Source organism: Cordyceps fumosorosea (assembly GCF_001636725.1).
Source record: "Cordyceps fumosorosea ARSEF 2679 chromosome Unknown scaffold_2, whole genome shotgun sequence".
In the NCBI taxonomy this organism is placed as follows: Eukaryota; Fungi; Ascomycota; class Sordariomycetes; order Hypocreales; family Cordycipitaceae; genus Cordyceps; species Cordyceps fumosorosea.
The window spans coordinates 1,328,912-1,355,171 of NW_017387302.1; the positions used below are offsets into that span (position 1 = coordinate 1,328,912).

The following is a 26,260-nucleotide window of genomic DNA, read 5'->3' on the forward strand; positions in this document are numbered from 1 at the left end:
GTCCCGCAGAAGGATGAGAGATTCTGGGGTAGAAGGCGGAGGGGGGCAAGCCGCCGGGCCGAGAACAAGAGGACGGGACAGATGTACTTCGTAGGGATAACACGGAGAGAGCGGGGAATATCGCACAGGGACAAGGGAGATTAGAAAGAGGGCCACAGAGGTTGGGGAAATGTATGGGGAAGCGGGGAGGCCGAGGCAATAATGCATGAGAGTATGCGAAGTTGCGGAGTAGCTGGCTATCGTCTAGGAGGAGCGCTGGGGATGGCATGCGATGCCGTGACTACAGATCAGCGATATATCTATGTATCTAGAAATTTCGCCATGTGGTTGCAAATACAACGACATCTTGCACTCTTCGTCCCCGAGGCTAACCGGGACTCTCATGAAAATAGGCGGACGGCCGGCGAGAGCCCGAGACATGCGTTGAGGCAAGACATGAGGTTGGTGGCGTATGCATCGTGGCGTCTCCGTGTGACTGAGTATTGACCTGGACGATGAGCCTTAAAGCCCAGATTGCAATGTATTATCCTACTTGGGGAGCGGGAAAGGCAACTGTTCGGGCCGCACACAAGCTGGGGTCATGTCCAGGAGGCAGGCTAGCAGTAGCTGCATATGCACGAGAAAGGCCTGGAAGCCAAGTGGAATGATGGTAGAGAAAATTGCGGACAACGCATTGATTCAACCGAATGTAGAGAGATGGGGTTCGGCATGGTTCGGCATGCTTATTTTCAGTGTCGTGGCTGCTCCCTGCATAAGTGAGTTGGATTAGTCGGGCTGACGTACTGCTCCTGGTAAAAGCCAACAAGCCAGAGAAAGGGTTGCAAAACCAAGAATCATGTACGAAAGATAAGGGGTCAGGGCTTAAAATGAATGAAAATGGATAAATAAAGAGGTAAACAATGTGTTATCGAAATTAGACACACTACTTTGGTGTGACCTGCTGCATGTAGCCAAGTCGCGAAGATCCACGGGAGAAACTCCTAATTGAGGCCATCCCTCAGAGAGGCTTTCCACGCGGAGAAAGAACAAGCAAAAAGAGGTAGCGAGATAGTTAGACCACCTTGTCGGAGTACGGAGTAGTTGAAATTGGAGATACCAGCACTCTGCACTCTGCGGATAAGGAGTCAAGGACAAAGCTACCCCAGAAACCCATGGCGGTGGAGGGAAACCGCGGGGTTGCTCCGATGCCGCAGCTAACATATCTCTTGACTAGCGCCCTTGAAAAAGACCCCAAGATCTTGGGGTCAATCTTAGGTCGAGAAGGATCTTTTGTCGTGCTCGGCTTGTTTGCGAAATGAGAAGCGGCCTCTCGTGACCTTTTGAGTGATACGTGGCTTTATGGTAACTTGGCGCGGCTCAATTCGTACGCGGGTCTTCGGATGTTGAGTAATGCACTGCGCTGAAGTTTCTGCTGCAACCTCAGACCGAGTAAGCTGATACGCCGAGACCAATTCGTGTATTGGCCCCCGTTGTGTGGGACACGGGCGACTGACTGGAGAAAAACAGAAGAAAAAATACCTGCGTTGGTTTTCACTGGGACCTAATGTACCGTTGAAATTGTGCCGCAGAAAGGTGCAGCAGATTCGACTAGTTACTAGGATCTCGATCCTGGAAAATTGCGAGAAGTTGATAAGGTCTGCTGGCATTCGCTGGCATGTAAGGACAGACAAACCTGACAGGTTCCATGCTCTTGTGTACAACACCATGCTGACAGGCACAATCGCGGCCGCAATCGCAAAAGACCAACCTCCTGCCAAAAGGCTGGGGTTATCGGGCATTGCGTTTTAGGGATTCGGCTGGATCACAAGTCTCATTACCCTTGTCCGGTTCTTTGGCAATCTGATGCAGAACGGTTGGCCGCTACCGGATAAGGCGCCCGGCCTCTTTATTACAGTGGACTCTGTAGGGTTCATTATTGTTGCACGCCTTGGGAATTCACAGGCTTTGTCGGACAGAATAATTTGTATGCATATTTTGAATCGCACCCTCTGGCGGCCGAGGTGCTCCTGATTGCAGCAACTTGGGCTGGTATATTCCTATAGCTCTTGATGCTCTGGCTGTCTGGGTTGGCCTTCTTCGTGACGGTAGCTCAGTTTGTGCGAGTCAGAAGGGGCGTCGTCAAGGCCCCGATGCGATTCAATGGCAGCTTGTGGGGGGAGAACACTTCTGCCGCATTTTGGGGTAACTCTGCATGGGCTGCCATTTTTGCTACCCCCATTGATCTTCCCCAATGTAGACTTCACCTTGGGGACTGTCTTTATCGGGCAACAACTGGAGAGCATGCGATACAGTGGGTTTCGACGGCAATGACAATTATTCTGGTAGCGGTCTGGCTGCTGCAGCTATTTAATATGGGGAAAACGATTTTTACCTCCATGTTTGCGGATCGAACCAGGGCGTTATCAGAGGGGAGGGTTCTGCATGGCTAGTCCTGTGTCAGTGAAGATGTAAACACGGCCCAACGAATTGAAAAGGGCATCGTATCCGTACATGTTGGTGGTTTTGAGATTCGACGGTTATACTTATCTTCTTGTTCAGGTCTGTTGGGGCCCTTTTGGTTCTTGGGTTGCATCATCCATCACGCAACCGCAGACGAGACAACCGCACCTAGTCACACCGTGGTCGAGGGCGATCCAGGCTATGCTGGAATAGGCAGTTTCCGTTATCAGTTCTTTGCCACGACAGGCTACGCCAGCTTCCCGCCTTTGAACCCCATCAACCCATCTCCGCGGCGCCCGTCCGTCGCCTCATTCTGGCTTGGGCTAGCCTGCCCAGCGCCAACTGATAACGGTAGCCCCAGCGAGAGGACCCCATCCCAAATTATTAGCCCGAGTTTCTGGAGTAGGAAGAAAATTTGTGTCGGCTCACGCGCGCACCGTGGATAAGTGGCGCCGGTAAGTTACCGGGGGTGGTGTTGTCCCCCAGTTGCGAGCTGGTACTGATTATAGGCAAGTAGCCGTCGTGGTTGTGGCGGCGACGAATTCGGTGGTGTCGGGACCAGCATCATCGCATCGCAAAGTTCGTCCAATGTCAAGGCGATAACCGAAGATGTCAAACATGTTATCAGCGTTGATGGTGTATTGTTAAGTTTTGGTTTGGAGAGAGGTAGATACGTTTCATGGTTATGTAATGTATCTGATGTTTGTATCTGGCAGCTGGCAGCTGGCAGCTGGCAATTGGCTGCGTTTGCAGCTGTCAAGTCTAATAAGGAACAGGTTCTCTTCAAGCACGGCCGCCCAATCTTTCCAATTGAAAAAGCCGGCGACTTACTTTTCTTCTCCATTTACATCATCTACTTCGTACAAAACTGAAAAATCCATCAACTATAGCCTACTCACACTTACTGCAAATTCTGCCACACCCGCTGGCTCTAAAAAACCAAGACGCAACTCTGACAAGGTTTGCTTATCAGCTCTGCATCCCCGCCATCGCCGATAAGCCTACTTTCCATATGCGCGCTGCTGCTGTCGCAGGATCCAGCTTATCTTGAATGGCTGTCATTGATTGTCGAATCTATCTTGTCGTCGTAGATTTCTTACTCCTTCATCAACACTGTATTTTTCCTCAGTTCTTCAGTCCTTTGCGCCGTTCGAAAATAAAGCCCCCGAAACCGCGTTCATCGACAAACCGCAGCCGCCCCGGTATCGCTCTCAATCCCGCCCCATTCCGAATCAAGCTTTCCGCGTGCCCTCAAGGTCGATCTGGCTTCGGCATACTCTCCCGCGACGGTCCGGAACAAGCAACCGGTCTTTGCTCATTGTTCGCCAGTCTCGCCAAGTCGAATGTTATACTACGCTACTTACTCGTCCGCCTCAATTCGCAACGCGCAGGCCGCTTTGACATCGTGTCCCTTCTTTCCACCCTTCCGCTCTTCCACCAACGTTCTCACCAGTCGCGCACATCATTCGTCTTGTCCACCTGCCCCGCCAAAGTGCCTGACACTAATCCAGACTCTACGCCTCCGCAAGAGACCACTTGACCTGCTGGACTTGCACCCCGCCATTCTCGTCTTGTCTGGTTCTCCCAGTTTTGCAGACCCGCGTCTTGCCGCCAGCCCTCAGCCCTTCTTCCACTCCGCCAGGTGGCCAGCTCCGTTGCTGGTCTAATAAACTTGCTCCCTCTCTGGTGCAACTGGCCCACTGTCGTACAGCTTTTTTTTACGTACTCTCTTCTCGCCTCTCCTCCATCTCTCTCTCCTCGCGCTCTCCAGCAGGCACATGGCCTAAGTCGCGAGCCCTGGTTGCACCTTCTCGAAACCCCACCATTGGGAGCCGTTGACGGAACGAACTCTCCCTCACCGTGCTTCTTACGCCTCTCGCTCTTGTTGCGCTCGTCGGCCCAGTTCTTCACGTCTCTTCACCTCCGTGGCTTCTGTCTTTGGCCGCGCGCGTGTTGTACGGCTTGCTTCGTCTCCCCTTGGTCTCAGCCTGTCCAGTTCTTTCCGCCGTTTTGGCCTTGTACAACCTCTTCGGGCACCCACTGCGACAATGCCCACCCAAATTAATCCCAAACTAAACCCCATGTCGGCCAGCATTCCCATCCGCATCAACACGGCAGAGCAGCCTTCTTTCTACCGCAAACAACACAAGCATTCGAGATCGTCCTACTCAGAATCATCTCCTCTAGCCGGGTCCAGGAACAATTCTCTAACCTTTCGACCTCCGAAACGCTTCATGTCGTCCCCGGACAAGACCATCGCCATTATTAACGCCAGTGGGCGCCAGGCGGCCTCGCTAATCCGTGTCGCAACTGCTGTTGGTTATCATGTTCGAGCTCAGTTGCGCAACAAGGAAGGCGTTATTGCTACAGAGGTCGCGACGAATCCAAATGTAACCTGCATCGTCGGCGAGCTTTACACGAGACACCAACCCACAGAAGCCAACAAAGATGTTACTCAAAATGGCCCTCTTTCGGGTGTCGGTGTAAACCACGACCTCATCAACAACCTCTTCCGCGGCGCGCAACTGGCCTTTATCAACACGACCTTCTACGGGGACGAGCTCGCTATCGGCAAGGCTCTAGCCGACGCCGCCAAGAAAGCTGGCGTACACCATTACATCTACTCGTCCATGCCCGACCACGCCGCCTACAACAAGAACTGGCCCTCTCTCCCGCTCTGGGCGGCCAAGCATAAGGTTGAGGACTATGTCCGGCAGCTCGGCCTTCCTGCCACCTTTGTCTACACTGGCATCTACAACAACAATTTTACCTCCCTACTTTACCCGCTTTTCTGCACCGAAATTCAAGATGACGGCTCCTTCGTATGGCAGGCGCCTTTCCACGAAGATGCGAAGCTCCCCTGGCTCGACGCTGAGCACGACGTTGGCCCTGCTATTCTACAGCTCTTCAAAGATGGCGTCTCGAAATGGCGAAACGAACGCATTGCCCTCGCTTACGAGTACCTGACACCCAAAGAAGCCTGCGAGCTTTTTTCCCGCGGCGTTGGCCGCCCAGTTCGCTATGTTCGCGGCCCTATCGACATCAAAGTCCGCATTCCAGCAGGCTATAGAGAGCAGCTGGAAGCTTTGGAGAAGCTCTTTAGCCCCGATGAAAAAGATCCGTCAAAGCAACCCCCCTACTTCGGTTGTGCTAGGCTCGAAGCAAACTGTCCTGCCGAGGCTTTGGAGCTGTGGGAAGGACCCCGCGGGCTCGAGGAATACGCTCGCGAGATGTTTCCTCTCGAGGAGGAAGCCAACGGCTTAACATGGATGCTCGAGGACGACGAAACTGACGGCGGTGACGAGAAATTGCAGTACGCCACTGTATCGGTTGAGCAGCTACGACTGAATGACGATGACGACTTCGATTCCGAAGACGAAGAAGACGGTCTCGTTATGCGAGGCTTGAAGCGAGCCGAAGAGCAATGGCTAGCATAAGCTAGTCGAACTTCAGAAGAAAAAAAAAATATAATGAATCCTCACGTCGTCCTAGCAGCATGCTTTTATATTATACGCCGGGGAAGAACAATGATGAGCTTGCTTTAACGGAGTTTCTGGAATGGTACAAAATGTGGCCTGGGTATCGGAATCATTTGCTATTTTCTTTTTTCAAAATATGACGCACATGCGTCTTCTCTATAAGAATCCTGGGAAAACCACGAGAAAATGGTTCAGTTGCAAAACAATTGAAGAATCGCACGTCGAGGCGATTGAGCATGGGACAGACGCGGTTGGAGCTAGATGTTGGGAGCTGCAGGCGAGTACACCGATACCGGGCCTAGCAACATGCACGCATAACGAACAAGTCTCACATTTTTCATCATCTGTCATCATTGTGCGACACTGTGCATATCGAGTATTGTTGCATTGAACGATTGTTGTACAATATTGCGTGTTTGACAAATACAAACTCATGTGTGCTATCTGTAAACACGATATTCGCTTCGATCTTGCGCTTCTCGATCTTCTGACGCTTGGGTAACTCAACTACATAAGTAAGAAGGTAGATAACGACTGAACCTGCAAAATTCCGCCCTCAGGCGCATAAAAGACACTGGGGAATAACAAGAAGATACCAGAAAAGCAAGGCGGGAGGGTGGGATTAGGCGGTGCTTTTCTCATCCAGGTGCGCAATCTTCTCATCGCTTGCCACCTTCATCATCTGGCCTTCAGGAAGCTCGTTGAGCTCGTCCTCTATGATGTCCAAGTCCTTGAACTGGAGGAAGAAGCAGGTGCCGGCAATGACAGCCAGGATCGCAACGACACCATAGTTCCACACCAGCAGGGGATCGGCCGAGAGACCAACCAAGGCCTGGCCAATGGCAGCCGCAAACGACACAGAGAAGAGCGCGACGGCTTGGACCATGCTGCGCATATTCTTAGGAGCCTTGGAGTACGCGTATTCGAGCGAGGTGATGGATGCAAAGACCTCGGAGAGGGCGATGAGCACGTAGGAGCCTGTCTGGGCCCAGACATTGATTTCCACCGCCGGACACTTGACTGTGTCCCCAGTGTCAGGGTCGATCATCTTACCGGAGGCCCTGTTACCGCAAACGGATTTCTGGTAGATGTAGTACTGCACGACGGCGGCCCAGATCATGGCGGCGGCTCCAACAAAGAAGCCGGCGGTGATTTTGCGGATCGGGGTGAGGCGGACGCCGGCTTTACGCAGGGCTGGGTAGATGATGAAGTTGTTGAGGGGGATGAAGATGAGCAGGGAGAAGGGGTTCAGATTGGAGAGAATGTCGTTGGGAACGCCATGACGCTGGAGGACGGCGGCTTGAGAGACGAGGTTATTGTTGACTGTTTTTGTTAGCTTCTTCAACTTGATTGAGACCGGCGGATGCTAAAAAGGAAACTGAGCCATTCATCGAGAACCTGCAAACTTACTTTGGTTGTAGCATAGCCAGAAAATGGGGTACCAGCAAAAGACGGCGCATGCGGCGAAACCACGACGCAGCTCGTCAACCCAGGCATCGTCAAAGGTCATCCACTTGGGACGGCTCTCTGCGGTAAACTTGGATGGCTTCACAGAATCCCAAAAAGTGCCGTCGTGCATGTTTCGCCAGGTTGCCCAAGGGTTGATGGACCAACGGCCGCGCTGAGCCAAGAAGAAGGTCTTGAAAGCGGGAACCAGGACCGAGCCGTCGGGCGGGCGGTGGACGTACCGGTTGCGGCCCCAATACATGACGGCGGGACAGAGAGCCAGCATGATAGTGGGCAGGGTAAAAGAGAGGTAAAAGCCAACATGCTGCTCGGCGTAGACCATGGTGATTTGGCCAACAAGGGCACCGACATTGATGAAGAAGTAGAACCACATGTAAATCCGTTCTGTTGTGATGGCCGGGTCGACGATGACACGCTCGCCTGTTTTGGGGAGGGTCTTGACAATGAGTCTCTGGTCGCCGAGCTGCTCGGCAATGAGGCAGGAAATGTTGGGCTTGAAGCCACCCGTACCAAATCCAATGACGAGGACAGCAAGGATAAGACAGGCTGCAGATGCGGACGAGTTGACGATAATCGGTGGGATGGCGGAGAGGATCAGAATGACGTGGCCGACGAGGTCGATGCCGAGAGCGTAGCTGATGGTCTTGAAACGACCCCAGTGCGCATCGGCGACGTATGCACCGAGAAGAGGCATGACATATTGCCAAAATTGGTTGAAGGTGGTGATGCCGGTGGAAGCACGCTGGCCCATGCCCAGGGCACCAGGCTGTTCGGTGGACGCGCCGGTGTTTGAACCGGGAGGGAGAGGCTGCTGGATGAAGTTTGTGACTGCACGTAGAGGTCAGCCATGAGTTTCGGGGGGAAACATCTTGACTGTACTTACAGACAACGGTCGAGCCATAATAGGAGAAGCGCTCGCAGAGCTCAATAAACGCGATAGTATAGAGCCTGAGCGGAATCTTGTCGGGGATGCGGCGCAGAGTAGCCAGCTCATCGGCCGTAGGCGAAGGCAAGTCTGCATCCAGAACCTCACCAGTCACCTGGTCATTAGCATCGGAAGCAGTAGTCTGTGCGACAATGAGTGAAGCCTTGCGCTCATCTTGCGCCTCGGCACGGAGCTCAGCGCCCACGATGGGCTCGGCGACGGCGTCACCAGCGGGCATGGTGTGTAGTAAAGACGATCGATGGTGGGCTAGGTATACTTGAGCTGCCACAAGACACCGGTTCGGATGAAGGATGAGAAAGAAAAAGTCTTCTGGGGGAACGCCAAGGGAAAGGAAGAAGAGCGGATGCAAGTGTCTTATATGAATGCGGGGTGTGTATAACGAGGACTGGACTCTAGGAGGTAGGGAGCTGGGGAGCTGGGGAGCTGGGGAGCTGACTGGGAAGGTGCAGCTAGATCCCTCCTTCCCCGAGACAAGGCTAGTGGTTATGGGGGCATGACTCGGGGTCAAGAGGGAAAGAATGAATAGATACAAAGAAAATGCATTACAAAGCTTAATTTTGCCGCTGTTGTCTTGATTATGGGACTCTTCATTGGCCGACAAGATAGGCTGGCGTCAACGTCTCGAGCCGAATGGTAACGACTTCGCCCAAGCTGACAAGACTCAACGACGAGAAAATTGGAGATGAATTATTTCACCAGTAGTCTTCTACCGGAACACGAAGCTCTACTGTCGAATGATTCTGTCAGAAAGAGAGAGCCCTCTGGTCTATCTCTTGAGCCCGCAGGCGCGGGTGAGGATGCCGGACATCAGCCCTCATTAGTAAAAATTATCACCACCAAAAGGCTGGGCGCCAATGTTGGGCTTAACCAGGAGTGTACCGACGAACCATTTTGGGGTCCTCAAAGCCAAGACCACCGGTCTAGTATGGCATCTTGTGCGGGTTGTGTCGGCACACACTCTCATGTTTTACTGACACAAGAATTTCACTGATAGAAGGATATGCCACAGGCCAAGCAAGCAGCGACACGACAAAGATATTTTTTCTGGGGGGAATCAAGGACTTTTTGCGATGGCGAACTGCAGTAAGGCTGCTTCCTGCACGCTTCCTTGCGCGTGACTGGGGAAAGCTGCTTTATGATTGGGACGGGGATAAGGCAAGCCTCTCCCCAGGCACGTAATCATGACACTGGAAACAGGCCATGCGGAGGATAAGCAAACGAACGAAGCCTGTCTCGCTAAAATGGTATAAAATGCCGTGCTAACTATCTCTAAAGCCTAGACAATGCAGCTCTCTTGTCGGAGTCGTTTTTAACTTTTGGCGCTAGCAGGGGCCGGCGCGGGGGAGGTTAAATCCAACAATTTCGACCTTCTTGATTGAGCCATCGCGTCTCTGCGCCGCCGAAATGTGCTGTCACATATCAGAGGTTTAACTAAGGATAATAAGCCCAGCTGAAATTTATCCAAGTTGTCCATCTACGAAGCATCTATCAACAAGCAACAAGCAACAGATGGATGCCTCAAAATATAAGCAAAATTCAAACTTTTGCTAGCAGTTGTCTGTCTGGTTGCTCGATATCCACTGCCACGATGGTGCAATGCGGGCCTATTGCCCAGTATGTTGACCTCGCCCGAGACGCGCAGCTGACACTGGCTGCCACTGATGACGATTCGTTTGTCTGACCCTCACACATTCCACATGCCATCCCGAAGGATCGCTGCATCAATAACTACCCGGCTGCGTAATAATGATAATGTCCTAGCTCGGAGTCCGATGGTGGTCGTTTGGGGGCAGGCCGCACCCAGCCTCCCTGCAGCCACAATCCATCCGTCCTTACCACAGGGACCGGGCGCACAAGTCGATGGGGTCAAGAAGAAGGCCGGCTGGGCACGAAGGAACTTTTGCAAAAATTTGAAGAAAGAGCTATCATCATTTTCATCTCCCTCTCCGCACCTCTGCTACCACCACGCCCCCCAACGCCTGCGCCAAGATGACCCGGGGCTTGGCTGGCCCCCTCTTTGCCCTCTCCTCGTGTAGTGGCGACATACCGAGCCAGAGAAGTCGAAATTAACTTTTACGTTATTATTATGGCAGCCGCGACGAAGCCAGAGGAGAAATTCCCCAATTCCACTCGCGTGGCAGTTTCAAGGCTTCAGCTCTGAGGCGTAAACCTACTCACATGGACAACCTCTGTGGAGCAGCCTCGTTCTTGGCCCTCACCGGTCAAGCAGCCAAAGGCTTGAACCAGCTGCCGCATAGAGCGGCAAGAGACGTCGACGCGAGGGGGTGGCGTTTTCCAGAGCGTGGCAAGAGGACAGCATGACTTAAAAGGACCCTTCAATCTCGCATTGCCAAGAAACTTTGCCACGAGGAACTCGTTTCTATTAGTCTATACTATCCTGTGCCTGCTTCGATACGAAATATCAGCCTCGGCCCATAAATCCACGCCCGTTCCATGTTATCAAAAGACATTATTGTCAAATTTTCCGTCCCGATTCAGTCCACACGCGAAACATCGTCCGGTTCATTGCTCCCTTTTTGCGTCTCTTCTTTTCATCTCAGGCCCCCCATCATCACAGCATACTTGGACAAGAGCCCAGCCCAACCCTTTCCTTAGAACTTGGCGCGCAGAAGCTGCCCAATCATTAGCTTGCCGGTAATGTACGTCGTCTTCCACAGGGTCGGGAAGTCGAGCGTGCTGGACAGGCCGTCCGCGAAGCCGAAGAAGAGCATCGGTGGGATCCAGCCGCGGGCGTACTCCATCGCGAAGCAGCTCTCCGGCATCTTGTACTGCTTGACCTCGCCGCGGCGCAGGTGGTGCACGCTGCCCGGCGGGTACACCTCCGGCTCGTACTCGCCCGGCACGTACGCCATCTGCGTGCCCGTCAGGATGTGGAAGTAGTCGTCCGCCGTGTGCCGACCCGTGTGGCCCTCCGTGCCGACCGCAGTGCCTGTTGCCCCCGCCAATTAGCACCAATCAAGGCTCCAACGACGGTTGGAAACAACTCACCAAAGATGATCAGGTACTCGGTGATGCTCGCGTGGATGATATACATCGCGCCCATCGCGCCGCCCGCGTTGTTGAACACCCAGTCCTCCTCGACGTTGACGTGCGCCGGCAGCTTGGCGCTCAGCTCGTCGACAATGTACCGCACCGCGCCGCGCGTGTCGTTGCCGTGCTGGGCCACGCTCCGCTTCGCGAGGTCCTGCAGGTGGTCCAGCTCGAAGACGTAGAACTTGTCGAGGTTGCGCTCCGCGACGTAGACGACCGACGCCAGCAGCGCAGTCAGCAGGCCGAGCACGGCGAGGAGTCGGCCGATGCCACCGCTGGTGCCCGTGGACGCGCCGCTGCCGTTGCGCTTTCTTTGCGATTTCGAAGGCATCTCTTTCTCTCTCTTCACTGCAATTAAAAAAGAATAGATAAAAAATTAAGAGTGAAAAGGAAGAAATACCCGAGGGTAGTGCGCAATTGATAAAAAATAACAAAAAGCTGCCGGTGAAACCTTGAAGTGATCGCGCGAGACGTGCCTTATTTACTAGGTAGCGTTGAAAGCCACTCCTGAGATTTTGCCCAAATTCACCGCTCGGTGGTTTGGAGTAATTTCCGGCCGAGTCCATCGGGCCCCAGGACTCCGAGAAACACGGACCCTTATTCGTGTTCGCCTTTTCGCAAAAATCGGGCAGAAACGAGTATAATCTCCAAGCATTTTGCGCCCAATTAACTGAGTATTTCTGCGAATACTGTTACAGTCATCGCTGCCAAATTGTGCCACAGATCAAGAAGTTTAGAAATTCTTTTAATACACCACGAACAATACGCAAATAGCCAGTAAACAAAATCCATATCCCGTATTCCTTTACAACTCCGTCCCTAGGCAAACGACCAACTCGCTCCGATCCATCCTCTCTAGCCTATCATTACAATTTACAGGTGAAAAAAATATCACACACATATGCTAGCCCTCCCGTTCTTACTCCATGTCCGAGTCGATCATGATTTCCGTACGGTCGGCCTCGTCGTCGGCCAGTATGGTCTGCTCCGCACCATAGCCGAGCGCAGTCTCGTCGCCGTCAACATCGTCCATATCCATATCGTCCAGGGCCGCGTCGCCGTTAGCTTCGTCGAGGCCGTTGACATCATTCTCGTCGCCATTCTTGTCCACGCCGTTGGCCTTGTGTATCTTGATGGGCGCCACGACACCCTTATCGCTGCCCAGCCAGCGGACAAGTCTTCGACGGGAGCGGCGGAATGCTGCTGCATACGCGTTCACCTCCTCGCCATAGTCATCCTCCTCGTCAGCAAGCAGGCCGAGGCCTCCAATAGCAGATTCACGGAACTTGGAGTTGGGGCCTAGGTTTCGCGGTGCCTCAATGTCACTATCGCTGTCCTCGCCTGGTGTTTCCGACGCGCGAATTCGCTTGTATGCCCTGAAAATGGCGCCTTCGCGGCGTCGCGACTTGCGGCTCTTGCGTTGCTCTTTGCGAAGACCCTTGTCTAGTATGTACTCAACGCGCTGGCTTCTGTTACGTTCCACAGCTAGTTGGTGTGCTGTAGGCGGGCGAGGCTTGCGCGAGATGACGCCTTCGGAGCCCTGGCGGGCCGGAGAGGACCCCTCAAAAATCTGGTACTTGAGTCCAGCGCTTCTTCTACCGCCGCTGGCTCTAACGCCGCGGGGAGGCGGCGTCGACCGAGTACTATCCATGTCTGACTCGTGCTTCGACGGGCGTATGCGCGGCAGGATTGCGGGGCCGTCCTCGTGTAGTGATACCCGCGGCTTAGCACGCTTTGAGTCTCGGTCGTTCATGAATGCCTGATCCATTTCCAGAATTTTGGCTCTGGTGCGTTGCTTCTCCGCGCCGAACTCCTTTTCGGTCTCCGTGTCCACGTTCTCAAGAGCTCTCTCTTCCTCCGTCATGAGCTCCAAACGCGGAACACCTTGGTTTGCGACACCAACATCGTAGTCAACGCCACTACCGAATGGGTTCTCATCGCAGCCCTCTTCCGTGAAATCAGATTCGAGATGGAACCACATCAGCCAGAGGAAGGCTCTAGCTCGCGAGTTGCTGCTGAATTGCGTCTTCATGATTACGTCGTGGAACTCTTGGCCATCCGGAAAGTGCAAATCAGCAACTTTCTTGGCAGCTGCGCACATGATAAAAATCAGATTGACAGGGTTCGTTCGAGGGACTTCCGCGATCTCCTTGAGCTTCAGTAGCGTGCTTGGCTCCTGCCGGTCCTCTGCACCGCCTTTGAGGATGGATTTCAAGCGTGGAGCATCCTGTAGCTGTTTGTATGCGTGAGCGTCTTGGTTTGCTTGGAGGGAGGGAATGGCGTGATATGTTCGAAGCTGGGCTCTCATCTCGGGAAAGACTATACGCGTTAGCTATAGCGCCAGTGTGCACGAGTGTCGGAGCTCACAGTTGAGAGTCGTGTTCATTCTGCCGACATTGACCAGTAGGCAGACCATGGCCATGCCTTTCGCCGCCTCTCTATCATTTAATAGCTTGTCGCGCAAGACCTTGCTGGTCTTGCTGCTGCGCGCCATTGTGTCAATGTAGAGATCGGCAAAGTTCTGCTTGCCAATACCGTGCGGATCGTACGAGTTGGTAAAGACCTTGAGTTCGTTGTCGAAGACAGCCTTGAGGAAGTCGTATTGAATGTCGGCTCGCCACAAGGGTTCGCCATCCTCTTTCTTGAGATGGCGAATCTTGCCGATTTGTTGCACGACACCATCACGTTGCGAGCCTCGGCCTGCCTTACGGCTCGGCTTCTCCGTCATTTGGGTGTCATCGCCAACATCTTCATCGTCGCTACCGACGCGCGAGACAAAAGACTTGCCTTCGGGTGCGGCGGGAGAGCTCGGGTGGTCGATTTCCGACGTGGCGGCGACCGAGGTAGGCGAGGCAGCCATAGGGTGCGCAGATCGAGGCTAAATTGAACAAGTGCGGTGATGGGGAATATCAAGAGCGCATAATTGAGACAATTTCGAGGGAACAATGATTCGATACGGATGACAGCGTGATGCCGGGGAGGATATGAAGTGGGAATGGGTGGGTGGTTGGAAGAGCGAAGTGATTGTAACAAATCATGGAAATTGCCCTGGCCAGATGAGGTTCGCGCAGCGCAACGGGCGGCGACTCAAGGGATGTGGCTAGTGTGTGGCGTGGTGAGCGGCTATGGCTGCGAGCTGATTGCAGTTGCTGTCTGTCCAGTGTTCCGGCATGAAAAGAAAATGAGAAAAATAGATTAATTCTATAGGTAATATTTTAGAGATTTGTCCTTCTTTTTCTTGGTAATTCTCAATCACCTTGCTTGCGCAATAACTCTAGAGCTGAGGTTGTGGTTGTCGCTGGCCAGTGCGCTCCACAACCAGCCAATGTGGTCGTGTTTTGCTGGCCCGGTAGCAGTAGCTGGAGATTTGACCATCAACAACATCGACAACCACCACGGGGGCAACCAAACGACCACGCAGGCTTTGGCCTTGAAGAGACGATACTAACAAATAGCAGCCCTCTATACACAAACTCAACCACTTTAGAGGCATCCCTTCCGCCAATACCTACCACAGGGACACCTGAAGCCGCCGAGCCAACTGGGACCCGATTGCGGCAGCCAAAACATACCTCCCGACACTCTATTACACAAAACTTATCACCAAATGTCGACGCCGGCGAGATCGACGCCGGTCAAGGCCGCCCCGGCGTCGGTGACGGACAGCCCCGGTACCTGGCGCCACCCTCGCCTCAATGAAATCACCCGCCGACGGGAGGCCACGACCTTTTCCGAAAAGAACATCCGCCGCATAGCCTACAACATACTCGCCCTGTTGACCTTTTGGGCGCTGCGTGCCCTCGTCAAACTATACATCAGCCCACAGCAGTGCGTAACCCCGTATCCCCCCTCCCTTCCCCAAGAGTTTGTTTACTAACTGGTGTTTGGAACGCACAGCTTCTCCCCTTCCGCGCGACTCTACATCAACTGGGTCTGGACCGCCGTGCAGGTCGTCCCGCTCGCGCAGGTCGCGCTCGCCTGCACGCCGCTGCTCCGCGCCCGCGACGAGATGACCGACATCCCGCTGACAGCCGCCCAGCGCAAGCTTCTCGGCCTCGCGCCGGCTCCCCCGCCCGCCTCTCCATCTGCCGCCGCCGCCGCCGACCTCGTCTTCAGCACCCCCCCGCGGTACTCGCGCACCCCGTCGATCGCAGGCTCCGTCGGCAGCCGCGGCAGCTACTCGAACTCGCCGCTGTCCGGCCGCGGCAGCCCGTTCCAGAACTCGACAACCGGCGGCGGCTCGCCCTTTTCGCCGCCTGTTGATAGCCCACTGATGCCCCGGAGCGGAGGCGGCGGCGTCAAACTCTTTGGCAGCGGAGGCGGCAACCGCAGATCCTCGTCGGGTAGTCCCTTCTCGGCCAGCACGTCGGTGAACCTGCTGGGCGACCCTGCCTCGCCAAGCCCCGCCGGCAAGCGGACGAGCGTGGGTTTGAACAGCAAGTGGTTGTACGAGAAGGGGCGTCGCTCGTCTGGCAGCGCCTGGGTGCACTGAAGTCGACTTGGGGCGATGCAAAAAAGAAAGTACATTGTCATTATATTTGGACGCGTTTATGTTTCTGTTACTCTTTGGAATACCAAGGCGCACACCACTGGATCGTTAGCAGCAACGGGCGAGGGACGAAGGATCGACATTGTATGATACTTTGATATACTAAAAAGACGAAAGCATACTATCTAGATGACCTGAAGACGAGAGAATACATAATTAAACAAACAATCTTTCTTATTGAGGCCGAGCCTCTGCGCTTTACATTCTCGGACATGCCCTATGCAGCGTTACACGAGGAGCATCAAAAACCAACTTCCTCTAATGTTGAGCAGCAGCAGCAAGCACCCCAGATGTAGGGCGCCATTAGACGAGAAAAAAAATGAGAGCACGCAAGGAAAAGAAGAACTAGGAAAATCAACCTAAACCCCTGGCAATGCTGGATGAATGACAGCGCAACGAGACAAATAGCGATATGCAACGATAACTATGTTTGGAGGTGAACCAATCGATGAGAACCCGGTTTACCAGGTGTCGAGTCCGAGGCCTCGTCGCTCGCAGTAACCGGGCGCCTTGGGCTTCGAGTTGGCCCAGCTCATGACGGTCAACGAGGTGGTGTAGGTCATGGCGAAGAAGCCAAAGATGCAAAGGACAATGTCTGAGTACTTCCACGTGCGACTTCTCGCAACGGCCTTGTAGTGAAGGAGCGGCTATCCCACCATGTCTGATTAGTAGAGGTCCTTCGGAGTTCTTGACCGGAGTGAGTATTGAGACTTACCGGGTAAATGAAAACGAGCGGGATGCAGGCAAAGTTGCCCACCAGCGCGACAAACTTGTCGAGGTTGTCGGCGCCACCCCAGGCGATGCCAGCGCAGAGCATGACGACGAAGAAGCGGAAGACGTTCTTCTGCCACTTGATGTAGGGGTTGTACTTGCCGCTGCGGGTGAAGAGCTCCGTCTCGACGATACGAATGGCCGGGAAGATTTGCAGGGGCGTAGAGAGCAGGATGGCGACCGAGTAGAGCAGCTGCACTGTGTTGACGAGCTTGTTGTCCTGGGGCAGGTTGAGCAAGACGACCGTCTCTGTCTTGGAGCCGTAGGCGGCGTACGAGAAGGCGCCCATGGTGGTGAAGAGCACGGTGATGATGATCATGACGAGGAAGAGAACGCGCGGAAACTTCTCGGGGTGCTTCATGGACTCCTGGATGGGAATGATGAGGCCAATGCCCTCAAACGTGAAGATGGCGGTGCCAATGAAGAGCGTCCAGTCGCGCTTGTTGAACATGATGATATCGGCGAGGCCGTCGGTGGCGAGCGTCAGCACGTCGTAGTAGAAGAGGTAGCCGAGGCCGATCAGGATGAAAGCGTCGGCGATGAGCGCGGTGAAGCCGAGCTTGCCAATGTCTCGCAGCAGGGAGAACGGCAGGAAGATGACCATTTGCATGAGGATGAGGTACGGGATACTGATGGACGTCTTGCAATCGGAGACGGCCTTGATGAATGCCTGCAGGTTCTCCGAGGTGAATACGATGTAGGCGGCGACGAAGCCAACCTGGCTGAGGACGATGGAGAAGAGGATAATACTGCGCATCCACTTGCCGTAGAGCATACCGCCCATGTCGCCAAAGGAGCCCTCAATCTTTAGGCGCGTCGAGACGAGGAGCACGAAGCAGTAGTAGCTCAGGAGCGCTACACCAAGGAGGACGAGGTTACTAAACAGCATTCCTCCGCTGAGGTAGGCCCTGGGCAGGAACAAGACGCCCGTGCCGACGAAAGACTTGAGCAGTAGCAGCGCCGCGTTCATAGGGCTGTTCTGGCCGCTGCCGCCGCGCACCTTTCTCTTGCGTTTGCGCTTGTGAGGGGGTAAGAGGGCGCTATCCTCCATGGGTTCGTGGTCGTCAGCGTTGTCTTCGTGGTCATCGCCAAAGTACTCGTTGGGGCCGAGCGCTTCGTCATCTTCCTCCAGCTCCTCACCCGCAAAGTGGCCATAGATGCTCAAGAACTCGAGAAAGCTCGACGTAAAGAGGCGCTCGTTTCCAGCCCCGCCAGGCGAGGGGACGCCGTGCTCGACCTCGGAGGCGTTGCCAGAGGGGCTCTTGGCGTTGCGACGCAGGTGGTCTCTGCGGAAGCCGCCAGGGACCTTGATGGTGTTGATATCCTCGACCTCGTTCTCAGGCTCGGGGCGGGAGTGGTCGAAGCTCTGGCTGCGATGCAGTCGGCTCTTAGCTTCGGCCTGCTCAGTCCACTTGTAGATGCCGCGAGTCACGTCGCCACCCTGGAGGCGCAGGCTGGAGAAGTCATCGTCGTTGAGGCCAGCGCCGCCGACCTGCTCGGGCTGCTTGCCCTTGACGGTGCCTTGGAGGGATGACTCCTCGGAGGCGCCGCCCGCCTCGGCCTCGCTAGGCTGCACGAGGTGACGCTTGACGATCTCGGGGTCTTCGTAGGGGCCTGTGCTGCCTGGGCCGCCGGCGCCACCGCCCATGTACATCCGTCTCGAGTCGAAGGAGCCGTAGTTTGTCGGTGTGGCAGCCTGCAGCGGGAAGTTGGAGGGAGAGAGCGGACGGGCTGGCGGCGGCGGGGAGGCGACACGGACGGGCGGCGTGCCGTGTCGCGGCGGCGTCTGGCCTAGGGAGTCTGCGAGGGCGGCCGCGAGAGCTGAGGTACCGGGCCCTTGGCCATAGGAGCCAGCGGGGATGCCACCCTCGCTGTCGAAAGCGCCGGGTTTAGGCGAGCCGCTGCGGGTGATGGGCGGCGTCTCGGCGGGGATGGGGGCGGCCAAGCGGGCGGTGACTTCGTCGCGTGGCAGTGAGGACGAGTAGATTTGCGGCTGTGACATTGGCGAGGATGACAACAGTAGCGGGTTCGAGTCGTTTCTAGTTCTCGATGGCGACGCCATGGTTGCGGTGGTGGTTGGAGGCCGGACACTGCTTTATTGCATGTTTTGTTCGGGCGACGACAGCTGAAGAGCGTTGGACGAATCCAAACAGAGTTGGAATGGGCAGACGGTCCGAGCTACTGGGAGGAGGTAGGCTGAGTTAGTAGCGTAAGCACAAAAAACGAACGGGTGCTTTTAGCGAGCGCCGGCACGAAAGCAATGGCTAATGGCCGCTTGAAGCAGAGCTTGATGGAAACAAAAAAAAAGAAGCTCGCTGGACCTGTTGTCGTGAGCTGCCAATTGGAGTTGTGAAGAGGGCAAGAGGGTGAAGCAGCGGGTCTGAGAGGGAGCAGACAAGGTGGAGGTGGAACGAAGCCTGGTTGTTGGGGTTGTGGTGTTGATTGCACGTCTGGTGACTGGATGACCAGCGACGCTAGGAGAGAGGGTTTGTATGGCGAACGCCTCAGCCACCACTTGCTGCCAAAGAACAAAAATACCTTGGGAGTGAACAAATATTACAAAAAACAAATGATGGCGGAAAAATTCGAGCAAGACCTTGAAGCCAGCAGCCGACCTTCCTGAAGCAGAAGCACTAATATGTCGGCGAGGCACTGTAGGTCTAGTAAGGATTATTGTGCAAGCGCTAGAAGGCAGAGGGCCTGTAGATGGGGCTGTTTGTAACAGATATTGATTGATGAGACGACATTCGGCGGGCGTTACATATCTTGTGCCGCCGATAGCCTGGCCTATGATCAATGGTATTGAAACAAGACATTGGCAGTGAGATAAGGCTTAATATCTGTATCTGCTGGCGCCGATACTTGCTCAGTCGTACGGGCTTATCGCCTGCAGCTGTCTCAGCTATGTATATGCAATGCGGCGGAGGTGCGTAGTAGAGTGCCTTGATACTACTGTACCACAGCGTCATCACATTCCAGCGCCATGTTACACTCAAAAGCAGCAAGCTGCACATGGCAGATATATCATTTTTGCGTTGATTGATATTACGCACAGTTTTGTGCCTGTGGGAGCATATTGACGTTGATGCGTGCTTTCATCAACATCGGCGGGTACCAGAACCGACACGAACGTGCCCACGTTGATGTAAGAGGCGGTGCGATTTGGCAAAACCCACGAGCAGTCTCCCGCTCTGCAGTCCGTATTATACTGCAAATTTCGAATGCCTTTCATCAAGTATCTTAGGTGCATTGACGCAGGTTTCAATGTATGGACGCAGTACCGACAAAAGTTATCGCTGTCCACGAGAATTACTTGATGCACGCCACAGCGGAGCCGCGGCCGATGTTGCAGTACGACGTCGTGATGTGGCTTCGAGTCGGGCACCTGCTTGACCATCGTCATTTTATTAGACAGGAGATGTAACTACTGACAATCGACGCTTGTCAGTGTCCAGGTCAACATCAGCTGTCTGGCTGCTGCGACGCCACATGGCACATCCCTTCCCCAGACGGTATGAGATTTGCCGTTCAGACCCGCGCGGGAGCGAGATGGTCGCGACGTTGGCCGCCCGACTCTCATGACTTTGTCCGTTACAGGGCTGGCGCCGTGTGTGTCATCCGGGACATCGCACGCGGACAGAGAGATGGTGTCGTCTATCCCCGGACGCGCCGTGGTGGTGGCACACGGTGATGGGCTGGGCCAACGTCACTGAGCGTCGACGGCGGCGCACTAGCTTTGTACATACTACTCCGTACATGTATAGTTTTAGCGCTGTTGATAAGGCAGGGAGACCCTGCGATTCCATTCGACGCTTTTTGTGTGCTGATTACGAGAGAGCTTGGCAACCAAGATATGGGATGCATGTTGGTGAAAGAAGCTGAAACATTATGTAGCAGGATGGCGAGGATTGCAGCGGCCAGGATGAAGATTTGCTTGAGCGTTTTCAGGTAATTCTGCAATTTTAGACTTTCAACGGGCTTTCCAGGGCGACGCTTGCCGCGTTGATTGTTACGGCAGCCTCCAACTGCAGCAGCCCTCTAAAACGCGGGGTTGAGCAAACTTAGAGACACTAAATTACCCTTATTAATAAAAGAGGTTTATGTTTGTACATTGTCCACTGCAACCTCCGCACAGCCGTTTTGCTCACGAGACAGGCAAATTGTAAATTCAATTCGCTGCTTTGCAATTTGCACACCTTTTCTCAGAAATTCTTCGTTATTTTCCCATCTCCTCTGTATTATCCTACGCTCCCTTACTAGACTCCACGCGCTGCCCGTCCTACTCCACCCGCAGGCAACCAATACCCTATACGCAGATGCACTCACGAAGTCGTCTGCCAAATCCCCCATCCATGATCGGTTTTGCCGTTCTCTGCGTGGTTTTCCCTACTGCACCTTTAGGTGTTGAAAGATTTCACAGACATGTCGCAAAGTCCAGAGAGAAAGATCTAAAACCATCTGTAAGCTGGTTTAGTGTAACGGCTTCGAGGCATTGCATTTGTTTTAGATGGTACAAGACGATGATGTGGTGAAGGCTTTCACGCTCGGTGACCCGTGGACTTTTCAATTTACTCTGGCTTTTTTTCGATGTGATAGTTAACCCATACAGCAATAAAAGGGGGCAGTCATTGTTGGAATAAGTTGTAAGTGAAGAGGCGTGAAGTATATCTGCTCTAAGAGTGCGGATCTTATTATAACCAGATTTTTAGATGAGCGAGCTCTTGAACAGCCGCAAAAAAATAAAAACAGAAGTTTTTCAGTACTGAATGTTCTTTGTGTAGTCTCTTATGAAAATATTTGGGTTGTAAATGCGATATAATTCGTTCTTGTCTTTCTCCTTCTTTAGGCCGCGCTCCACGCTGCGTTTAGGTTTTTAAAGACGGCAAGGCTGGTTTTGAAATGGCACCTTTTTTAACTTTCATTTTTCTTATTCCTTTTCATTTTCTATACCTAAGTTGGAACTTGAATTACCTGCTACTCCCATCTTCTCATTCACATTACGATGAATACGTTGGTGGCACAGGGGCAGCACGGCAGTTTCAACCCCCGCACCGCCACACATCGCCAGTAGAACGGCGCCACAGCGCCGCCACGCACCGTAAATCTCCCATTCCAGGCTTGGCGCTCCAGCAAACAAAACACCGGCTCCTTGGCCGCTGAGGTCATTGTGCAGCTTAGCTTTCCCTTCTCCTCAACCCTGGGACCTCGTCGCGACAAACGGAAGTCTTGCTTCCCGGGATTAAGTGTACTTCGCCGTTTTATTCATCATCGTCGTTATATAATTGTTCCATCATCTGCCACGCCTGCCTCTACAGGCTGCTTGCCCCTCGATCTAGCTGGTCCCCCAAACGACGTGCAGTTCTGCGATGCCTACGCCACCGCCGCCATAGGTTGCTACCTTACCGCACCGTTTCGTTGCGACTATGCCACAGTCTTCAGATCCCCTCGGCCATGGCCCGCCCCCGGACGAGGCCAAGAAGCCGGCCAAGCTGGGCTTGACATCGGGCGTCTTTATTCCCGTTTTTCTCAATATTCTCAGCATTCTCATGTTCCTTCGGTTTGGCCTGATTTTGGGCCAGGTGGGCTTCCTCGGCTTCATGGGTGCGACCCTCCCCGCAGCGTAGCAGTTTCATGCATGATCGACGATATGTAGAACTTGGGTGGGACACGCTGACCGTTCTCTCAGGCTTGATGCTCACTGCATACTGCGTTGATTTACTCACCACGCTTTCTCTTTCTGCCATCGCCTCGAATGGAGAAGTAAAAGGTGGCGGTGCCTACTACTTGATATCAAGGTCCCTCGGACCTGAGTTTGGAGGCTCCATTGGCATACTATTCTTTCTCGCCCAAGCCCTCAATTCTGCAATGAACTGTGTTGGTCTGATTGACTGCATACGCCTCTACGTCGGCCACAGCTTCCCGCAAGGCTACTGGACGAGCTATGCACTACAGACTGTGGCTCTCGCACTTTGTACGGGCCTGTGCCTCTTGGGCTCTGCCGTATTCTCCAAAGCTTCAAATGCCCTGTTGGTCATCATGACAGTGTCGATCATCAGCATCCCGATATCCGCCATCTTCAGATCGCCATTTCGAGACGTCGAGAGTGGAGTGGAGTTCACGGGTTTCAGTTTACACACGCTCAGAAGCAACATGCTTCCACCAACTGGGAGCGCTGTCTACCAAGGTGTAAAGACATTTCGCGACTTGTTTGGAATTCTCTTCCCGTAAGCCAATGTTCCTGAAGAAAATTGCTGTTTGCTAACCCATGACAGAGCCACGTCCGGAATCTTTGCTGGTGCGTCCATGTCTGGCGACTTGAAAAATCCTAGCACTGCCATTCCTAAAGGCACACTCTGGGCCATGTTTGCGACCTTTGTCGTGTACTTTGTTGTCCTTGTGTCCATGGCGGCCTCCACCACTCACGCCTCCTTTCTGGCTAATGCAAATATTCTGTCCGCTACCAGTTTGTCCAGCCCAGTCATTTTTGCTGGCGAATGCGCCGTGACGTTCTTCTCTGCCACAATGGGAGTCATCGGCGCCGCCAAACTCTTCCAAGCCCTCGCCAAGGATAAGCTACTACCAGGATTGTCAATTTTCGGAAAAGGCACAAGAAAGTCGGACGAGCCTATCCTAGCTGTGCTTCTAACATACGCCATTGCACAAGTGGCCTTGCTCGCCGATTTGAACCAGATTGCGACATTGATCTCCATGGGCTACCAGGTATGCTTGTAGACTCCCTTAAAATTTCTCAAAATCTAACAAAGTAGATGACTTTCTTCGTCATGAACCTCGCGTGCTTTCTACTCAAGATTGGCTCCGCTCCCAACTTTCGACCAGGTTTCAAGTTCTTTAGCTGGCAGACTGCTCTCGTTGGTAGCCTCCTGTCTGCTGCGGCCATGTTTTTTATCGATGAGACCTACGCCGCCATGGCTATCTGCGTCTTGATTGCAACATTCCTCGTCATTCACTACTTGTGCCCTCCCAAGCGATGGGGCGATGTGTCTCAGAACCTCATATACCACCAAGTGCGAAAATACTTGCTTCGTTTGAAGCCTGAACACATCAAGTTCTGGCGCCCACATATCATTCTTCTCATCAACAACCCAAGGCGCCAAGCCCGGCTTATTCAATTTTGTAACTCGCTGAAAAAGGGGTCACTCTACATTCTCGGCCATGTTATCGTTACGGACGACTTTAACGCCGGAGTACATGAGGCGCGGCTGCAGCAGCAAGCTTGGACAAATTACATTTCCGAGTTCTCCAGGATCAAGGCATTTGTGCAGCTTACCATGTCGCCAACCATAAACTGGGGGGTTCGGAACCTAATCCTGTCTGCTGGCTTGGGTGGCATGCGGCCTAATATCGCCGTCATCGGCTTCTACAACTTGGATGATTTGAGACAGACGAATCCGGATATTTCTATACCAGAATTGCCTCAATCACCAGCCAAGAAGATGCTGAAACCAACGAGATCCTCCGAAGATAAAGTTCCGCTCAAAAGGCGACGTGGCGATACTTCAGCTAGGCTCTTGGAGGGTGCCTTGCCTACGGACGTCATTCGGACTGAGCAAATGATGACCGTTACAGAATACATGACGATGCTTGAGGACTTGACTCTCAAGTATAGGCTAAATGTCGCCGTTGCAAAAGGGTTTGACAAGCTAGAGACGCCACGCTCCGACGGCTCCAACACAAAAAGGTACATTGATCTTTGGCCGATTCAAATGTCGGCAGAGGTCACTGCGGATGGCAAGAGCCTTGTCACCACAAACTTTGACACATACACTCTCATTCTACAGCTAGGACACATTCTGCATTCTGTGCAGACCTGGAGGAATGTGTATACCGTTCGAGTGATGGTTTTCGTCGAATACGAAAGCGAAGTTGAAGAGGAGTTGGCTCGTGTGAAAGCCTTGCTAGAGAAACTGCGTATTGATGCTATCGTGTCAGTGTTTTGGCTAGCCTCTGGCAATCTCAAAACGTATGAGCACATCATCAACGGCAGTACTACAGATTTCGACACACAAATCATTGTCAACGAGGCATTGAAGGATGAGGAGTGGTGGGATGAGCTACAGACCTACCGTGGACGATCAGACCTGTCAGAAAGCCAGGAAATGACGCAAATCAGTCATATTCTTGACTCTACCTCTGGTCGTCGTGGTTTGTTCAATCCCCACGAGGGTAACGGGTTTGACCAGCGCCGCGCTAGCGTTGTGGCTGGGATGGCTGAGATTCCCAAGAAGCCCGACCTTGCGATTCTGTCGAAGATGGGTGTAAGCATGGGCATCCATACTCATCATCTGAAAGATGAAGTTTTTGAAGGATCAGACTCGGAGTATTCTACAGACAGCGATGACGAAGATGCGAGGAGAGAAGTCGAAATACAGGCACCATACGGCTATCCTCACCCCCCGACTCCTTTTCCGTTTTCCGAGGGCCGAAAGCAGCCGGAGCAAGAGACTCTGCTGGAGAGTACTCTTAAACGCCGTGGCCGATCTCATGCGAAGGAGACTTCCAGAGAATCGTCCTTGAAGAGCGAGGCCGCCGCGCAGCCCTTGATTCAAACCGCGTCCTTTGGCGGCCTATCGTATGGAACAATCGCCACAGCATCAACGCTACTTCAACCCGAATCAAGTTCTGGCGTGCCTCCAACGGCAAAGGCTCCTGAAGTCCTACACACTGGAGCGAGCGATCCCTCAACTCCCTCAACTGCATCCAAAGGAACGGAACCAGCTGACAAGCTCGCCAAATTCCCGGCTCTTGATCCACTGCTTGTCCCTGGCAATCTTCCTACCAGGAAAGCAGGCTCAAGGCCCGTGAGTCCAAATAGACAGGGCGCAAAGACCCCGAGGAGTGGCACGAATACCCCTGTTAGACCTGGGATGTCGCGCCAGTCCTCGGCTGTCAAATTCTCGAGTCGCCCTGTTCCAGAAACGACCGTTACTGGCGAGGACTCACGCCTCACCTTTGCACAGCCAACTACCGGCATCGCAGGACCGGACGCGTCCCGCCACGAGCCGCCTTCACACTCACGCCAATCTTCCATGGGGAGGTTTTCCAATCGATCCGTGCTGGAAAAGAAGCTGAACGTGCCTGCGGATAGTAGCGCGGCCGGAGCAAAAACTATCAGTTTTGCCGAGGAGCCGGTCTATCAGTCCTCGGGCCCCTCGACTCGCCACCACTCGCGCCACGGCTCGCAGTTTTCGTACTTTGGCGATGTCGTGTACGACATTCCTGAGGTCAAGGACGCGGCAGCGCACAAGGCGGCGGCCGAGGCGACGGGCGGGTCCCCGTACTCGACGCAGAGCGTGGCGCTGTCATTCAACGACCTGCCCAGCCGCGCGCAGCACCTCATCCTCAACGAGCTGATGCGCCAGCACTCCGGAGACACGGCCGTCCTGCTGAGCACGCTGCCGATCCCGGCCGAGGGCACGAGCGCCGACGAGGAGGCGACGGTGCGGTACCTCTCGGACGTGGAGGTCCTGTGCGCGGAGCTGCCGCCTACGCTGATGGTTCTGAGCAACAACATGACGGTTACTGTGAGCCTGTGATGCG

General features: G+C 53.8%; 7 protein-coding genes across 7 annotated transcripts; 3 read left to right on the top strand and 4 right to left on the bottom strand.

Moving 5' to 3' along the window:
- Positions 1-4,520: 4,520 nt before the first annotated feature.
- ISF_01573 (nitrogen metabolic regulation protein) lies at positions 4,521-5,876 on the top strand (the record flags this gene model as incomplete). Its single annotated transcript, XM_018845180.1, has 1 exon — positions 4,521-5,876. The coding sequence occupies one exon, from the start codon at positions 4,521-4,523 to the stop codon at positions 5,874-5,876; it is 1,356 nt and encodes a 451-aa protein (XP_018707946.1).
- A 664-nt stretch (positions 5,877-6,540) lies between these two features.
- On the bottom strand, positions 6,541-8,548 carry ISF_01574 (oligopeptide transporter; the record flags this gene model as incomplete). The annotated part of the gene is made up of 3 exons (XM_018845181.1): positions 6,541-7,241; positions 7,329-8,213; positions 8,269-8,548. 3 exons carry the CDS (start codon positions 8,546-8,548, stop codon positions 6,541-6,543), a joined length of 1,866 nt encoding a protein of 621 aa, XP_018707947.1.
- Positions 8,549-10,943: 2,395 nt separating this feature from the next.
- On the bottom strand, positions 10,944-11,713 carry ISF_01575 (C-8 sterol isomerase; the record flags this gene model as incomplete). The annotated part of the gene is made up of 2 exons (XM_018845182.1): positions 10,944-11,281; positions 11,341-11,713. 2 exons carry the CDS (start codon positions 11,711-11,713, stop codon positions 10,944-10,946), a joined length of 711 nt encoding a protein of 236 aa, XP_018707948.1.
- A 588-nt stretch (positions 11,714-12,301) lies between these two features.
- Positions 12,302-14,242, bottom strand: ISF_01576 (hypothetical protein; the record flags this gene model as incomplete). Its single annotated transcript, XM_018845183.1, has 2 exons — positions 12,302-13,701; positions 13,750-14,242. The coding sequence occupies 2 exons, from the start codon at positions 14,240-14,242 to the stop codon at positions 12,302-12,304; spliced, it is 1,893 nt and encodes a 630-aa protein (XP_018707949.1).
- A 747-nt stretch (positions 14,243-14,989) lies between these two features.
- Positions 14,990-15,874, top strand: ISF_01577 (Nuclear pore complex component; the record flags this gene model as incomplete). The annotated part of the gene is made up of 2 exons (XM_018845184.1): positions 14,990-15,210; positions 15,280-15,874. 2 exons carry the CDS (start codon positions 14,990-14,992, stop codon positions 15,872-15,874), a joined length of 816 nt encoding a protein of 271 aa, XP_018707950.1.
- Positions 15,875-16,392: 518 nt separating this feature from the next.
- Positions 16,393-18,764, bottom strand: ISF_01578 (Amino acid transporter, transmembrane; the record flags this gene model as incomplete). The annotated part of the gene is made up of 2 exons (XM_018845185.1): positions 16,393-16,578; positions 16,647-18,764. 2 exons carry the CDS (start codon positions 18,762-18,764, stop codon positions 16,393-16,395), a joined length of 2,304 nt encoding a protein of 767 aa, XP_018707951.1.
- Positions 18,765-22,125: 3,361 nt separating this feature from the next.
- ISF_01579 (solute carrier family 12 protein) lies at positions 22,126-26,256 on the top strand (the record flags this gene model as incomplete). The annotated part of the gene is made up of 4 exons (XM_018845186.1): positions 22,126-22,303; positions 22,389-22,926; positions 22,975-23,422; positions 23,470-26,256. 4 exons carry the CDS (start codon positions 22,126-22,128, stop codon positions 26,254-26,256), a joined length of 3,951 nt encoding a protein of 1,316 aa, XP_018707952.1.
- Between the last annotated feature and the right edge of the window lie 4 nt (positions 26,257-26,260).